The sequence below is a fragment of the Vidua chalybeata genome, chromosome 15 (genome assembly GCF_026979565.1).
Source record: "Vidua chalybeata isolate OUT-0048 chromosome 15, bVidCha1 merged haplotype, whole genome shotgun sequence".
In the NCBI taxonomy this organism is placed as follows: Eukaryota; Metazoa; Chordata; class Aves; order Passeriformes; family Viduidae; genus Vidua; species Vidua chalybeata.
Window position 1 is genome coordinate 1,286,232 of NC_071544.1, and position 15,565 is coordinate 1,301,796.

General features: G+C 45.0%; 1 protein-coding gene across 1 annotated transcript in view; it reads left to right on the forward strand.

Annotated features, from left to right (window-relative positions):
• The window catches only part of CTNNA1 (catenin alpha 1), a 117,844-nt gene that overhangs the window by 67,372 nt on the left and 34,907 nt on the right, over nt 1-15,565 (forward strand). The window contains exons 8-9 of the mRNA XM_053956431.1: nt 1,954-2,034; nt 2,806-2,958. Coding sequence (XP_053812406.1) covers nt 1,954-2,034; nt 2,806-2,958 — 234 coding nt within the window. The remainder of the gene's footprint in view (nt 1-1,953; nt 2,035-2,805; nt 2,959-15,565) is intronic.

Below are 15,565 nucleotides of genomic sequence, written 5' to 3' on the forward strand. Positions count from 1 at the left end.
CTTCAGCTGGGCAAAACTCAACATTGTTGTCTCCAGGACCTTGGCTGGAGTTGGCTGTGATGGTTTAAGATGTCAGTGGCAGCAGGGTGTGTGTATCCACTGAGGTGTCCTGGGTCTGTCCTGCTCTGCCCCCATTCAGCCCTAACAAAGGATCCCAGTTAGTGACTCCACGTGCTAAATCACCAGAGCTAAATTAGCAGGGTACTTTATCTTGCAGCCTTCTGAAGTAAATTCTAGTCAGGCTTTTGATAAGCTTCTGTGCTAAAACTTCTGCATGCCAGCAAGGTGCAAATAAACTGGAGCTGCATTCCTAAAATCTAGTGGGGCTGGATTCTACAGCTCTTTCTGTGCTAGGACATGATGTAGTTTCATAGGAACGGATCAGCAGTGGGAAATCAGTGCTGTTCAGGCTGTAATGTGCTTTGTTGGGGTGTTTTGCATAGTGGTCCATTAGTGGAGGCCATCTCTTGGCTTTCCTCTCATCCAAAAGGCTGTTGTGGGCTGTGAAGCCAGGGACAGCAAAGTGGAATTGATGGGTAGTATCGCCTCAAATCCCTGCTCCTGCTTCTTGTTAAAATGGTAATGTGGGAGCACCCGGGGAGAAGTAAAATGGCACTTCTTGGAACAGCTGAATGTTTGGCTTTCTGCATAATAGATGAGCATATATCTTAGATCCAAACATATTCCTGGGAAAAAATCCCAGTGTGTGGGGAGAGTGCTGTGGGTTCAGTAAAATGGTCACGTTGCCGGGGTGAAACATCAGGAGGGGAAGCAGCTGCCGCTGCAGGTTGGTGTCTCAGGGCAGCTTGTGGCTGGGACAGTGCCTGGTGGCAGCTTCTGGGGTCACTGTCCCGCTGTCCCCCACAGGTGCCAGCCCTGCCTGCTGCCACCAGCATGCCAGGGGCAGAGCCATTGCTCAGGGCGTCTCGTCTGTCATATCCCCTGAGCAGGGCAACAGCAAAGTGTTGGGTAAATCAGTGCATTAATCTTCACTTTATTTAGAGCCTTCAGCTTTGATTTTTGAATGTCGAACAAAGAAGAGGCCAGTGCCAGGGCTGCTGCAGGTTTGGCAGTGTCACAACAAGCTCCTGGGTTTAGCTCCAGTCACTTTTCAGTTACCTTTTGTGATGAGAATCAAATAACTTGATCATGGTGGTGACAAATCTTCAATAATTCATTATACTATAATGACATTACAACATCCTAACTCCCTCCCCTCCATTTTTTATTTCTGCTGTAGAGTGGACTTGATGTTTTAGATTCAAGGCTGTTCATCCAGATATTTCACACCAGCCTGTCACCTGGAGAATTGATACCTGGCATACACTCACTGCAGCACTGCTAAATGGTTTTTCTTCTCAACTGGATAATTATATTGATTGTGGCTTAGGACTTCAGAAATTGGATTGTAGTTGAATAAAGTGTGTTTTGAAACCCTAATATAAGCTATATTAAAGAGAAAAAACTCCCAGAAAAACCAGACGACCACCACTGTCTTATCTGACTCTTACTTTGATAGGAATGAGGATATTTTTGACCCAGTGTCTGATGGAAAAGGGAAGCTGCCCCTGCTGCCTGGCCCTTTGGCCTCTCTAACAACAGGGCTTGGGCGAAACGTGCTGGATCAAACCTTGGCAGCTCCCCACGTGTGGGCCTGGAGACTCACCTGAAATGTTGAATTTCTTACCCAACAAATGGTTTATAAGGATTTGACTTTTGAGTCTGGGCTTTTGGCTGCCTGCTCAGGAGCAGTGTAGTGTGATCCCTGGGGTGGGGTATGCAGGGAGCGGTGACTGCCGTATCGGGGAGGTGGAGACTCTACTGCCTGTGTGCAGTCACTCCACAAACCTCAAAATTAGAAACAGAAGCTTATAGTATACTTGAAATGAATAACAACTGGTTTCACTTGGAGACCCTGAGTACCTGTTGACCTCTTTGTCTGCTGCTTTTCAGGCTGGCCGCAAGGAAAGAAGTGATGCCCTGAACTCTGCCATTGATAAAATGACCAAGAAGACCAGAGACCTGCGCAGGCAGGTAAGGAATGGTCAGAGATGGTGCTGGCTGAGACACATGAGTGCAGTGCTGCATGGGTTTGTTTCTAGTGGCAGTCAGTTTGCTGGCCTGTCTTCAGTGAATTAAAGGCCAGAAGCTTCCAGTGGGAAGCATGGGATGGGAATGTAATTCTCTGTTAATTCCCTATTAACTGTGCTACAGATGTTGGAGTCTTAGTCATCCTCATGGCAAGAGAGTTTAAAAAAGCCAACCAAAGCCCCCCAAAAAACAACTTTCACTTGATGGACTTTGAAGATAATCAGTGATACTTTATAATTCTAGTTGTGTCCATCTCAGCCTATTTTATTTGAGAACTATATTTATGTAGCATCAGCCTTTTGTCTGTTTTAAAGCAATATATTCCCGTTTTTGAGTAAGTGAGAATATGGATCAGGTTTGTTGAAAAATGTTTTTATTCTAGCAGAAAAATAAAAAGCTAAATCAGTGTGTTGTTTAATCAGCTGAGGGAAAGCAGCAAATTTACTCAGACAAAACCAATATGAGCTGCTAAATCAATAGTTGTGGCCAAACTGGTGACTTGCACTTCTATAACTAATCCATTTTTTAAGGAGATTTAATTTAAATTGAAGCAAAAAGTGTGTAGACAAGACTTAGTGCAGGGAAAGCCATGGTCACACAAAGGAAAAAGGATCAATGACAAAAGTAGTTTAAGCTGTACGTATTAATACAGTAAGAGGGTAACAGCAGTGGAACACTACTGAAGAATAACTCATTCTTTTATTTTTATTTTAGCTCCGCAAAGCTGTTATGGACCATGTTTCAGACTCTTTTCTGGAAACAAATGTTCCTCTTTTAGTATTGATTGAAGCTGCCAAGAATGGGAATGAAAAAGAAGTTAAAGAATATGCCCAGGTTTTCCGTGAACATGCCAACAAATTGATTGAGGTAAGATGGTACAAATTAAAATTTAATTGTTGCTAGTTAAATTAAGGCAAGACTAGGCAAAACAGGTTTTTCAATTCTGTTGAAGCACAAAGCAAATTCTGTAATAAATTTCCTTTTAAAATTTTATTTGAATGAATTTAGACATGATTTAATATTTAAATAATTGAAAATGTAAGCTTATCAAAAGAAGCTGTTAAATAACCCATGTAGTTGTGGATATTACAATGTGAGTATATGATAAAGGTTTTGTTACTTAGAGGTGGTCAGTTAGAGTAAGGGAAACCAGGGCACGATTGTCCTGCTGGACAGTTTGACCCATTGCTTTGAAGCTTGGAGGGTTTTTATTTCCAGTAAAATCCCACTGAATATAAACAGGCTTTTTGTGTGAAGGCTTTCAGAATGAAGAGCTGCTCGTGTATGTGTGAAGAGCAAACAGAACACTTGGAGTGACAGCACAACTGATCCCTGCTACCCCTCTGTAAGGGAAACCCAAAGGCTCTCCAGCTGGTGGAACTGCAGAGCAGAGCTCTGACTGGGGAGAAAACCAGATTAAATGGTACCAACCAGATTAAATGGTACCACCTTCTTAACTGGAATCCCAGGATCACTGAGGTTGGAAAATCCCTCCCAGCCCATTGAGTCCAAGCTGTGCCTGATCCCCTCCTTGTCCCCAGCCCAGAGCACTTCAGTCCTATCCTGGACACCTCCAGGGATGGGCACTCCAAACCTCCCTGGGCAGCTCCTCCCAATCCCTGACCCCCCTTTCCATGGGGAAATTCCTGCTGCTGTCCACCCTGAGCCTGCCCTGGTCCAGCCTGAGGCTGTTCCCTCTTGTCCTCTTACTCATTACCTGGGAGAAGAGACTGACCCTCACCTGGCTGCTGCTCCTGTCAGGAGTTGCTTTCAGGGTCGTTCGTGCCCTGCTGAGGGAAGCAGGTTTCCATGGTGGAGTCTGCAGAGAGCAGCAGCAGAGCCTGCCCTGCTCATGGATCCACCTCAGGACTCTGGACCCCTCCCCATCGCGTGAGAGTTCTGTGCCAGCTGATGCTGAATGGCACGGAACAAACAGCTATAGGTATTGTTGGGGAAACATGCCACTAGGAATAAGTGTCAAAAACTCCTCCTGTGCTCTTCCGTGCTTTGAGGCTCTGGCTGCTTGGCTGCTCTCCCCGGGAGCAGTCCCAGGCTGCTTCATGTGGTTCTGCTCTCTCAGTGTCTCTGTGTTTGATAGTGGAGTCCATGTATCTCCAAGGCTTGTGGGGAATACTGACTCAGCTGGGCAGATTTAAATTGCTCAAGAATAAGACTGATCAGACATCAGTACAAGTAGCTTCTGATTTGCACAATGTATTTTTGTAGGGTTCTGAGTGCACTTTGCAACTGCCCCATAGTCCAGGGTGTATGAAGTTTGTCCAGCTCTTTAGACCTGCTGTCTAAGCAATGAAAATCTTTTAATTTCTTGAAGGCATCCATTTTTCTCTTTTGGCTTGTCATGTTTCAACATCAATGCTGTCCTCCTAAAGCTGCAAAGTTATTCTAATCTAAATTTTAAGTAACTGACGTTCTGCAAAGCAGTATGTGGAAGGAAGGCAGGGCTGCTGTACCCTGCCTTGGCAGCAGGATACAGCCTTGGGAACACTTTGAAGTGGGTTTGGTCTAAAGGCTCCCTTCTTCATGTTGCAAGCCTGATTTATCTAGAAAATTATTTTTAGGGCTTGTTTACAGGAGAAGTTGAATCATGTAACAATAGCAGTGCCTCTTCTGCCAGAGTTCTGCTACCTCCTCAGCAGATGTGTGGAATTTATTGGCATAATTAAAAAGAAATTATTGTGCTGCTCTGTCCCTGAGTTTCTCCCCAGCCCTTGCCAGGTGAGCCCTTTCTCCCTGTCCCCTCGGGAGCCGTGTCCCACTGGAGCAGCCACAGTTCCATCCTCACTGGCCCTGGCCCTACCTGGTGTGCAAATGCCAGGCTGCAGTTTTCCAGAGCCTCTGTACAGCCAGACTCTCTTGCCTTCCAAGGACTATTCCCCTGAAAGTAGACATTCAGCAATATTTTTGACTGACATCAAGAGCTTCTGCTAAAATGATATGCTGCTCCAACAGCTTTTTGAAGGCTTGGTTATTACTTTTGCTGTCTGAAATGTAACTGTAGTTGTAGAGTGGCATGGTGTAGATGGTTTATAAACCTCTTCCCTGAATGGAGATGGATTAATATATCCACTTAACTTGGACGGAAGGGAACAGTGCTCCTGCAGACCTTTTGTCCTGAGGGGCAGAAGAGCCACCAGAGTCGTATGAGATGTCAGATTCACTGTGCAGGAAGATGGGTTGGGGTGGGTTGCATTTGAAATGCCTTGTGCCTCCGCCAGAATGGAAAAGGATGTTTGCCAGTTCCCTCATGATTCTGCTCTTGGGCAGGAAACTCAGGAGAAACAGCAAAAGATTATGTAAGAGCAGAGCTGAGGATGTTTTGCCCGGTGAGATGGGCAGTGATTGCTTCCACTGCTTTCAGGGGAGATGAGTGTGCAGTATCAGAACTGCCCTCACAAGTGCTGCTGGGCAACTCAGGACATCAAATGTGCCCAAACAGCTGCAGCACTGAGTGGAGCTGTGCTGTATCATGCCCTGACAGGCTCCTGTGGTTTGGATGTAGAGGGGAGCATGCCCTTCCTTCCCTTTGGTGCTGAGTGAGGGCAGGAAATGTGAGGGAGATCCTGCTCTGCCCTGGGGAGCTCAGCACATCCCCACTGCATTGCTGGGAGGGTTTGCACCTTGGGTTAATGCCCCTGTGTCTGTGAGCTGGAGGAGTCAGTGAACCAGCACCTGAGAGATATAGAATGGGATAGATTTACTTTATATCATTTTTCTTGCTAAACTCTGGCAGGTGTTGGCTGGACAGGAGTGGCACTGCTGGTTTTGCCCTGGCTGAGCACAGGGAGCTCTTGCTCCTGCAGTGCAGAGCTGTTTATGGGCCCTCCAAGTACCCATAAAGAGATGCAAGCACATGATTTGGGTAATTTCGTTTTGAAATGTTCCCTTCTTGGCAGCACAGCACTGTCTGCTTTTGTGGTTCCTAACGTCCAGGCTGCCAAATTTGACCAAAAGGTGCAATAACCACAAAAAGCTGATTTGCCTGCTGGGTCTGTGTCTTATAGAGAACCCATACCAAGAGCATCCCAAAGGCCTCCCATCTAATTTGTTTCCCATGTAGTAAAATCCTAACCCTTTTATCCTCCCTTTTGAAAAGGGAAGAACAGTAAAAGAGTAGAATGAGCCTTGTCTCAGTTGAATAATACGTTTCAAAGATAGCTTTCAAAATTGCTCTGTGCTAACAGACCATTAACTCTGGCTGGATTTGGTTAAAAGAGTTTAATTCAGGAACTGAGAAGCCAATTTCAATGTAACACACAAGAATAACAGAAAGGACAGCATTTGTGGAACCAGCCTAACAAAAGTTAAATTCACTTATAAAGTGAATTAAAAAGTTAAATTGACTTAAAAAGTTAAATTCACTGTGGAAGTCTTCCCAATTTGCAGACTGTGAACTGCTAACTCCATTCCAGTGTTTTTTCCCGCTGGGTGAGGCAGCCTTGGCTCTCCAACCTGACTTTGCTCTTGAGGAAGGACAGCTTGGCCCTGGCATCCCTGGAGTGACTTCTTCCCAGGGAGGACGGGGCTGTCCTGCAGCGTGGTGCCCATCCGCAGTGATGTCACCGAGCTCCACGCTGGCTCTTTGTCCCTGCCAGGCTTTGAGCAGAGTTTGTGCTGAGCTGCCTTTGTGCCACTCCCCGGGGATGCTTGGGCTGCTCCTGCAGAGGGAGAAAGCCAGACGTGTTAAACAGAAACCTTTGCTACGCTATTGAATGCTTTAGAAAAGTAAAAGTTAGCTTGTCAATTGGTCTCTGGTTACACTGTGACACAGTGTAACTCTGTGAATTTTTAATGGAAAAGTTTTTTCAGACATTAAGAGATTAGGAAGTAAAAGGTAAATAAGGAGAGCGTCCAGGTTAAAATCCTTCCGTTTGTTTGCTGAAGCATATTTTGGAGAATGTATTTGGAGTTTGTAATCCTTAAAAAGAACAAATGATCTCTTTTTCCTCTGGAACCCACTACCCCTGTGTCAAATGTTTTTCTCAAAATAAATTTTATTTTTAAGTTTTCTTCTTATCAAGAGAAATATTGGTAAGACCAAAGAGGCAAAAGCTCTCAATGGTGTTTCATAAGCATTGATATTTTTTTTTCTAATTGCTTTAATTTATCTGAAAAGACTGCTCTGTGCCTTTTTTTAATGCACTGGGTTGCATCTTGCATATGGAGTGATGATTTTCTCATTTTCAGTGAAACCCATGAACAGATGCAGTCGGCAAATTTATTTGCTTGGAAAGAATCACATTTGGGCACTTGCAGCTCCATAAGCTTTCTATAGCCTCTTGCTCTGACATTTCCCCCTTCTGTTGCCCTCACTGTCTAGCCCGATGTCCTGGAGTCATTCTTCAGTCTAAAATCTAAAAATACCCCTCTCCCAAAGCCTGAAGCCTTGCACACTTGCTACATTTTTCTTGCAATTATTCTGATTTGCTCAGACTTGCAGCCTGTGTGTTCTTGGGTGAGTCTTAACAGCTGCAGGTTTTTTACATGTGAAAGGCTTTTTAAAAACGTGAACCAGCTAAAACATAGCTTGGATTTAAAATAAAAACTGGTTTTTGAACTGGAGGCACAGTGAAGGTCTTGGCTGTCCCCTGTTTATTGTCACTTACCTGGGCATGGCCAGGTACCATTCATTGCAAACAAAACATGGAATGGAAGAATCCAGCAGATCCAGAAGTTAATCTGCTCTGACAAGATTATCCTTTGTGTCTATCAGCCACCTGATTTCCAGAGTTTCCACAGAGTTTTCCAAATCTCTTTGGAGGTGGCTTTGCTCATTCTTGCAATGCTCTCCCCTCCTGCCTGCCAGCTCAGGGGTCAGTCAGTGCTGCCAGGCAGGGCTGAGGTTCCTGGGGAACAAGACAAGCACTTGACACCCAACTCAGATATTGACTTGGAGTGTTTTTCTGAATTCTATTAAATCTCAAAACCCAGCATTTTCCAGACTAGGGTCATTACCAGGGTACTTCAGCACCTATTTTTCCAGTACTTTCATTTACAGAGGGAAAAATATCTGCCAACTCAGGTTTGTCTTTTATTGCTTTTATTTTTAAGGTAATTTTGTATTACAAGGGAAATGTCCTTGCACTGTGGTCTGGAGAAAAGAGGCAGAGTTATTTCCCATTTAAAATGGAGATCAAAATGAGCAAAATATCTCTTCCAAAGCACAAGCACGTTTTCTGTAATTTGTCTATAGATAGCCTTGGCAGCAATTTAAAACTAATGTCTCCAATAAATGACCAGTGTAACTCTAATGTGCCCTCTAAAGTCTGACACTCTTCAACAGCCAATGCACTTTCCTTGTAAGTTCATTTTATTAGTCAACTAATTCATAAATAAATTAAATTCTTCTCGTAGAACATGCTTTCCTTACATTCATAATCAGAAAAGCAGGAAAGCCTCAGCAGAAAAATGTTCCTACATTTTTCAACAAAACTGGATATACAAATTTAATACATCATACATAAGTAAAGGCGAGTGACCTTTTAATAGGATAACTTCTGTTCTTGTAAGGTTATTTTTTGAGGCCAATCTCCTAATGCTACACCAAATAATGCATGAAAGGGTCTGTAGGATGCTGGTAGAGTTTAAAAATTATGTTGGAAGAGGAATAAGAGACTTCAGGGTAATCTTTCTGTCCAGATTTCATTGTAAGTGCACATGGACAAGCCATGACAGTGAAACTGATGGGAGAGATGAAGGGATTGAATCCTCACAAATCTGGGCAGCCATTGGGCTGTCTGGAGACAATTTTTCTCTTTGGAAATCTTCATGGTTTGCTGCTACTCGTGGAGGAGAGGCATTTCTGCCACACCTCAGCCACAGGAACAGTCACCTTGCCGTGGGACTGGGAAGGGTTTCCTCTGCACACCTGGGCCAAGGCACATGTGGAGGGGTAGAATTTGGAGTTGAATGAGTTTGGGGTTTGGAAGATTCTAATGTGTTTTTTATTCCACTAGGAACTGCTGTGTGCTTGCTGTTTGTTTTTCCTTTGGAAACAGAAGTTTTTCGGAAAGGGAAATGTGTAAAAGAGGTCAGGAAGTGTGAGAACAGTTGGGTTTAGGTGGTGTTGACATGATGTTTTCAGAGGTAGCTGAAAAGCAATAGAGTCCTCTTATTTTCCAGATATTTAAGTCTTAATTCCAACAGCATCTTTAAGTGGCTTTTTGGGTAAAGTTTTTTATAGATGTGGCATAAACGTTTTAATTCTTGATATTTAACTAAAAGCCTTGATGCATGTCTGGATTTTCATCATCTTAGTCATTAGCAATATTGGATTATTAGTCATGTCATGTCATCAAGGAGGTGCCTGAAATCTGTGTGGAGCTCATTACTGACACTGTTTTGTCGTCTTTGTGAAGAGCACAGTGTACTGACAATTACAGTTACACTGCCATGAACAGTTGTCTGAATCACCAAAAACTGGTTTAAGCAGCTAATAATAGGCACCAAGTTGGAAGCCTTTAGTCAGATCAGAAGGCAACATGTTCTGAGTGCTGAGCAAACGGAGATGGGAGAGAAGAACAATTTCACAGAATCCCAGACTGGTTTGTGCTGGGAGAGACCTTAAAGCTCATCCAATTCCAATCCCCTGCCACGGCAAGGACACCTTCCACTATCCCAGGCTGCTCCAAGCCCTGTCCAGCCTGGCTTTGGACACTGCCAGGGTTCCAGGGGCAGCCACACTTCACAGGGCCTGCCCACCCTCCCAGGGAGCAATTCCTTCCAGTATCCCATCCATCCCTGCCCTCTGGCAGTGGGAGCCATTCCCTGTGTCCTGTCCCTCCATCCCTTGTCCCCAGTCCCTCTCCACCTCTCCTGGAGCCCCTTTAGGCCCTGGAAGGGGCTCTGAGGTCTCTCCAGAGCCTTCTCTTCTCCCAGCTGAACACCCCCAGCTCTCCCAGCCTGTCTTCATTTCCACTTTGACAAACACAGAGACAGTTTTGGATAAGGATAATTATTTGGGTCCTGTCCAAATATCACTACTAGAAACACTTTTATTTTAAGGAAAGGTATTTGTGTTGCTAAGGAGCATCTCAGCAGAAGGTTTGCTCTGAAGGTTTCAGCTGAAGCTGAGCTCTCCATCACACACCAGTGGTGTCATTGCTGTCGTGGTAGCTCAGATAGACTTGTGTAACTAACGTGGTTTGCGATTATAACAACATTTTAACACTTTAGCTTGTTTGTCTGAGGGAGGAATAGTTCCTGTGCCAGCAGTTACATCTGCTGCCACAGCTGCATTGACAAGGGGCACGGTGCCCGCGCTGCACACTGGTGTTCCTGTGGCAGCCCTGCTTTCCCTCAGGTCTGTAGGGAGGATAATCCACCAGGCTGGAAATACAGATATTGCTGCACTTTCCTGCTGTGGCTATGGTTTATGCTATAGATGTATTGATTCCCTTCAAACACCTTTTTTTCTGTCTAATTGAAAACCTTTCCCATTGGCAAGAGAGAAGGTGTCTCCATGCTGCCCTTGCTGCAGTGAACGGAGCCCAGTCTGGTTTGTCCCGATGCACAAACTCTGGGATTGCCCAGCAATGCGAAAAACTTCCCTTCTCTCTGAAACCTTGACAACACATGGGTGGCTCTCTGTTGAGGAAGAACATTTCCTCAGGGCGTGGAAGGAGCTTGCAGTGGGGAGCAGTACCAGGACAGCCGTACCTGGAATGGCACCAGGGAGCTGGAAAGGTATTTGGAGACAGCTCTGGACAGGGTGAGAGGCAAGTGCAAAGCTGTATTCCTTAATTAGAATTTTAAACACACAGATAGGGCTAGAAATGTGGAAGTACTAAGATGTAATCCCAAGCAAAAGGTGGTTATCCATGGAAATACTGATTGTCTCAACATAACGGGGAACAGAAGGTGCACAATACCTTTATTTTTATACTTTTATATTACTTACCAGAGCATGGAGAGACAGAACAAGGGGGAATGGCTTCCCACCACCAGAAGGCAGGGATAGATGGGATATTGGGAAGAAATTGTTCCCTGGGAGGGTGAGGAGGCCCCTGGATCCGTGGAAGTGCCCAAGGCCAGGTTGGTCAGGGCTTGGAGCAGCCTGGGACAGAGGAAGGTGTCTGTGCCATGGCATGGGGTGGGACTGAATGAGCTTTAAGGTCCCTCCCAGCCCAAACAAGTCTGGGATTCTGTGATACTGTCTCTGATTTCTCTTGCCATCACTTACCAGCCTATTGAAATAACAAACTCTGTGACCTCCATTCCTCATTGTCCAAAACTCCAATCCTTTGCTTGCCAGTTTTGTTCCAGCCAACTGAAAGTTCCCTTCCTTGTGTTTATAACCAGACTTGGACTGAAAACTGTTCTCATCTTTGCATGAGGCTGCAGAGCTCTGGAAATAGCAGGTCCCTCATAGTCCTTCATTCTCCCTGGTGCTTTACATCTGCAATTTGTCTACGTGTGCCTTGTTTTATTTAAAGACTTTTACTATTTTCAGTTAATACTTGGGGATTCTGTTGCCCACAACAAGCTCTTGCAAGGTACCTGCTGTGGAGCTGCAGCCACATGCTACTTAAGTCATATAAAATCACAGAGCAGTTGACAGCACGACTCTGGTAGCACAGTCCCAGTGGATTTGATCCCTAGTCCTCCTGTATTAAAGAACTGGAGCTGTTTTGTGTAATTCCCAGTTAGCTCTGCCTCTGCAAAATGAGGGGTTTGTAGGGTTAGAGTTAACACATCTATAGCTGTAACACTTCTCCCTCATGCAGCACCTGTTAGGGCTGGATATTAAACTGCTCAGATTCGTCCTAAATATTGAGTGTAGTGTACAGGTGAATAAATAAATGTATGGACTTAGTGAATAATGAAAGCCTTTCTGGAGAGGGATGGGAATTACATAATCAACACATCTCTTCTGAGAGTCCTCAGTTGCCATTAGTTTTGCCAGAACAGTTGTTTCTGCAGATAAATTAATTTCCTGAGCTTTGACCAATGTGAAGGGAATCGGGACAGGTTTTTTTAAAATGGAGGAGGAAGAAATTAGCTGTGCTCTGTTTGAATTTTGTGAGAATATCAAATACACTTTTCTTTAGCAAATTCCTAGGAGGAAGGTGTTCAGTGGCTGCCTGTCCATTCTTTCTTTTTTTTTGCTTTGAAAATGGGTGACTTCCTAAAGCTGCTTAAAAGTTGGAATTTGCATTCCCAGAGAAATTGAAAAATGTAAAGCACAAAAAAAAAAAAATAGAACAAGCAGCTGAAGTTTTGAAGTTTAATCAGAAATGAAAATGCCAGGAACACCTTTGAAAAGCTTGGTTTCCGTGGCATTGAAATTCCCAAAGTATCTGTGTACACGTGGATGTGGGTTTGTTATTTTTTGTGTAACAGTTTTTGAGCACTAGTTATGAGAAAATTCTGCTTAATGTTAAATTGAAAAGTTTCTCAGTGTAAGACAGTTAGAAAACTTCTTTCTGCAATGCTATTTTTACAACTGCAGGTTCAAACGAGAGTGTCCAGCCTTGGAGAATTCAATTAGTGAGTGTTTGGCTCCTGCACAGTGATGTGTAATCCTGGGCTGTAGCAGTGCTGGGTGGCAGGGCCAGCTCTGACAACATTCAATTATGCAAAAATAAACACATTGCAGAGCCTTTTTGGGGCTGCACCAGCTCAGGATGGCTGCAGCAGCACCACTTCAGAGACTTTGCCTTCTTGGCTGCCTGAAGAAGCTGTCCTAAAAACTTGACCTGTAAACAAGGAGGAAAACCTGGGTGGTGTTTCTGTGAAGTCAATCCAGGTGCATAACTCAGAGGCTTTAACACATTTATTGTCAGCCTTCAAAATCCTTGAAAAGGAAGGTTTAAAGTCCTAGAGATTATAATTCCTTTTTTTTTTTCTATTGCATCTTTTGTCTCTTGTTGGAAAAGCAATTGGCCAGTCCTTCAATAAAGAGTTCCCTGTAAAGTAACTCTTCTGCCTAAGCCAAGGAGGCTGAGCAAAGAGAAGGCAGAGCAAGTACAGAGCTGGAGCATTGTTAAACAGAATGACAGAATATTCTGAGTTGGAAGGGACCCACAAGGATCATAAAGTCCAGCTTTTAAGTGAGTGGGGGTCAGACCCACAACCTTGGTGTTATTATTAGCGTTGCTGGGTTATGTTCAATAGTGTAATTTAAGAAGCTTAACACTGACCCCAAACTTGTGTAGTTGAGGCTGCTGCAGTTTTTTAATTGCTGGAAGACTTACCTTAGTCATGATCTGAACAAATTTTGAGTTAAAAAAAAAACCAAACCTGAAAAATGTATTTCATGTGGAAAAGGTACAACCTGTGTCTTGTCAGGGGAGGCGTTTCTCTGCCACAAATTGTTACTAATGGTAGAAAGAACAGCTTTAGAAATGTCAAGTTTTTCCTGATTTAAATATTAGTAAATTCTGAAGAGTCAAAGTTAACTAGAATTTGAGATAGAATCACTCTGTGACAGATGGTACAATATTTTTTTTAATATTGGAGTTACACCTTCTTACTAGTAACATATTCCCAGCTGACCCTTTGGCCTGACGTAACATCTGGCTCTCAAAAGGAACCACTTAAGTTATGCCTCCTCCAAAGACAAACCATGGAATCATTTAAGTTGGAAAAGTCCTCTGAGACCCTCTAGTCCAACTGTTTCCTCAGCACTGCCAAGGCCACCACTAAACCTTATCACCAAGTGCCACATCCACATGGCTTTTAAATCCCTCCAGGGATGGTGACTCCACTGCTACTCTGGGCAGCTCTGCCAGGGTTTGACAGCACTTTCAGTGAAGAAACTTTCTCTAAAATCCACCCTGAGCCTGCCCTGGCCCAGCCTGAGGCCGTTCCCTCTCCTCCTGTCCCTGTTCCCTGGGAGCAGAGCCCGACCCCCCCGGCTGTCCCCTCCTGTCAGGAGTTGTGCAGAGCCACAAGGTCCCCCCTGAGCCTCCTTTTCTCCAGGCTGAGCCCCTTCCCAGCTCCCTCAGCCTCTCCTGGGGCTCCAGCCCCTTCCCAGCTCCGTTCCCTGCCCTGGACACGCTCCAGCCCCTCCAGGGCTCTCTGGCCATGAGGGGCCAGAACTGGGCACAGCCCTCGAGGTCCCCTAGTAGTGCCAGCACAGGGGACAGGCCCTGCCCTGGTCCTGCTGCCACCACATGCCTGGCACAGCCCAAGGGCCATTGGCCTCTGGCACCCCTGGGCTTGTGTCCAGCCACTGGCACAGCACTCCCAGGCCTTTCCTGCTGGACACTTCCCAGCCACTCCTGCCCAGCCTGGAGCATCCGTGGGGTTGCTGTGATCCCAGGGCAGGACCCAGCTCCTGGCCTGGTTGAACCCCATACAACTGGCCTCAGCCCATGCATCCAGCTGTCCAGATCCCACTGTAGAGCCCTCCTGCCCTCCAGCAGGTGCACACTCCTGCCCAGCGTGGTGCTGTCTGTGCAGTTACTTAGGCTGCCCTCCATCCCCTCATCCAGTCACCGGTAGAGACATCAAACAGGCCTGGCCCCAGTGCTGAGCCCAGGGAACCCCACTGGAGACTGGCCTGGATTTAGGGCTGTTCACCTCCCGCATTGTGCCGACACCAGAGCCACTCACCTCAGATCATCTTGCAGTGTGCTGATGTCATCACTGAAAACAATGAGATTTGAGTTTCCAAAACTGCTCAGTGCATGAACGCCCCTTTCCAGATGAGCCTGTCCAGCTGTTCCTTTTGGCACCGTGAGTTCTGTGCACTGCGTTTGTCACCGGGGGGAAATTTAAGCTCGTTCCTCTAAATACCAGCAGCTGCTTGGGGTCTGCCCTGCCTTGTGGGGTCTGAGGAGCCATCTCTGGGCCATGGCTGTAGACTCTGAACAGAGAGAGCCTTGAAATCTACTTTTAAATCAGTCTGTCAGCACTGAGAGGTGCCTGAACTGTGCCGGGCTGCGGTCTTGGGCTGTCTTCATTCCCACTGTATTTTTAACTTTTTTCAAGAGATTGCTCGTTATGCTGATTACATTATTTGCAGTGGTTTTGTCTCCTTTGATGCCTGTGCCAGTAGTGCTTATGTAAAGGGACTTGATGATATTGAATGGTAAGAATGAACAAATGCAGCAGGAATTCAATTGCTATTTTGCTCTCAAGCACAAGTGTTCTTCTTTCCAAATCAAGTCTGACCACTTACTATGTCAGCCAGCTGCTTTTGTTGGAGACATGGAGAAACTATTTAATTCACATTTGATTTAAAGGAAATTTTTGTTCCCTTGAGGTGCATTATTTAATTTAGAAGTTTTGGAAATGTATGATTTCCAAAACGCTCTGTGGGCTTTGAAAGAGTTGATCTTCATCTCAGCTACTAAATCAAATGTGTTATGGGTATGTGCCAAATAACTGGCCAGCACTACCCTATTCTCTGAAGAGAGAGGGAGTTTGAAGTTATTTGTCAGATCACTCAGGAATTATTGAAGATGAGTCCTTTCAGGTACTTTTAAAATTAAATTTCTTAGTCCTGCAG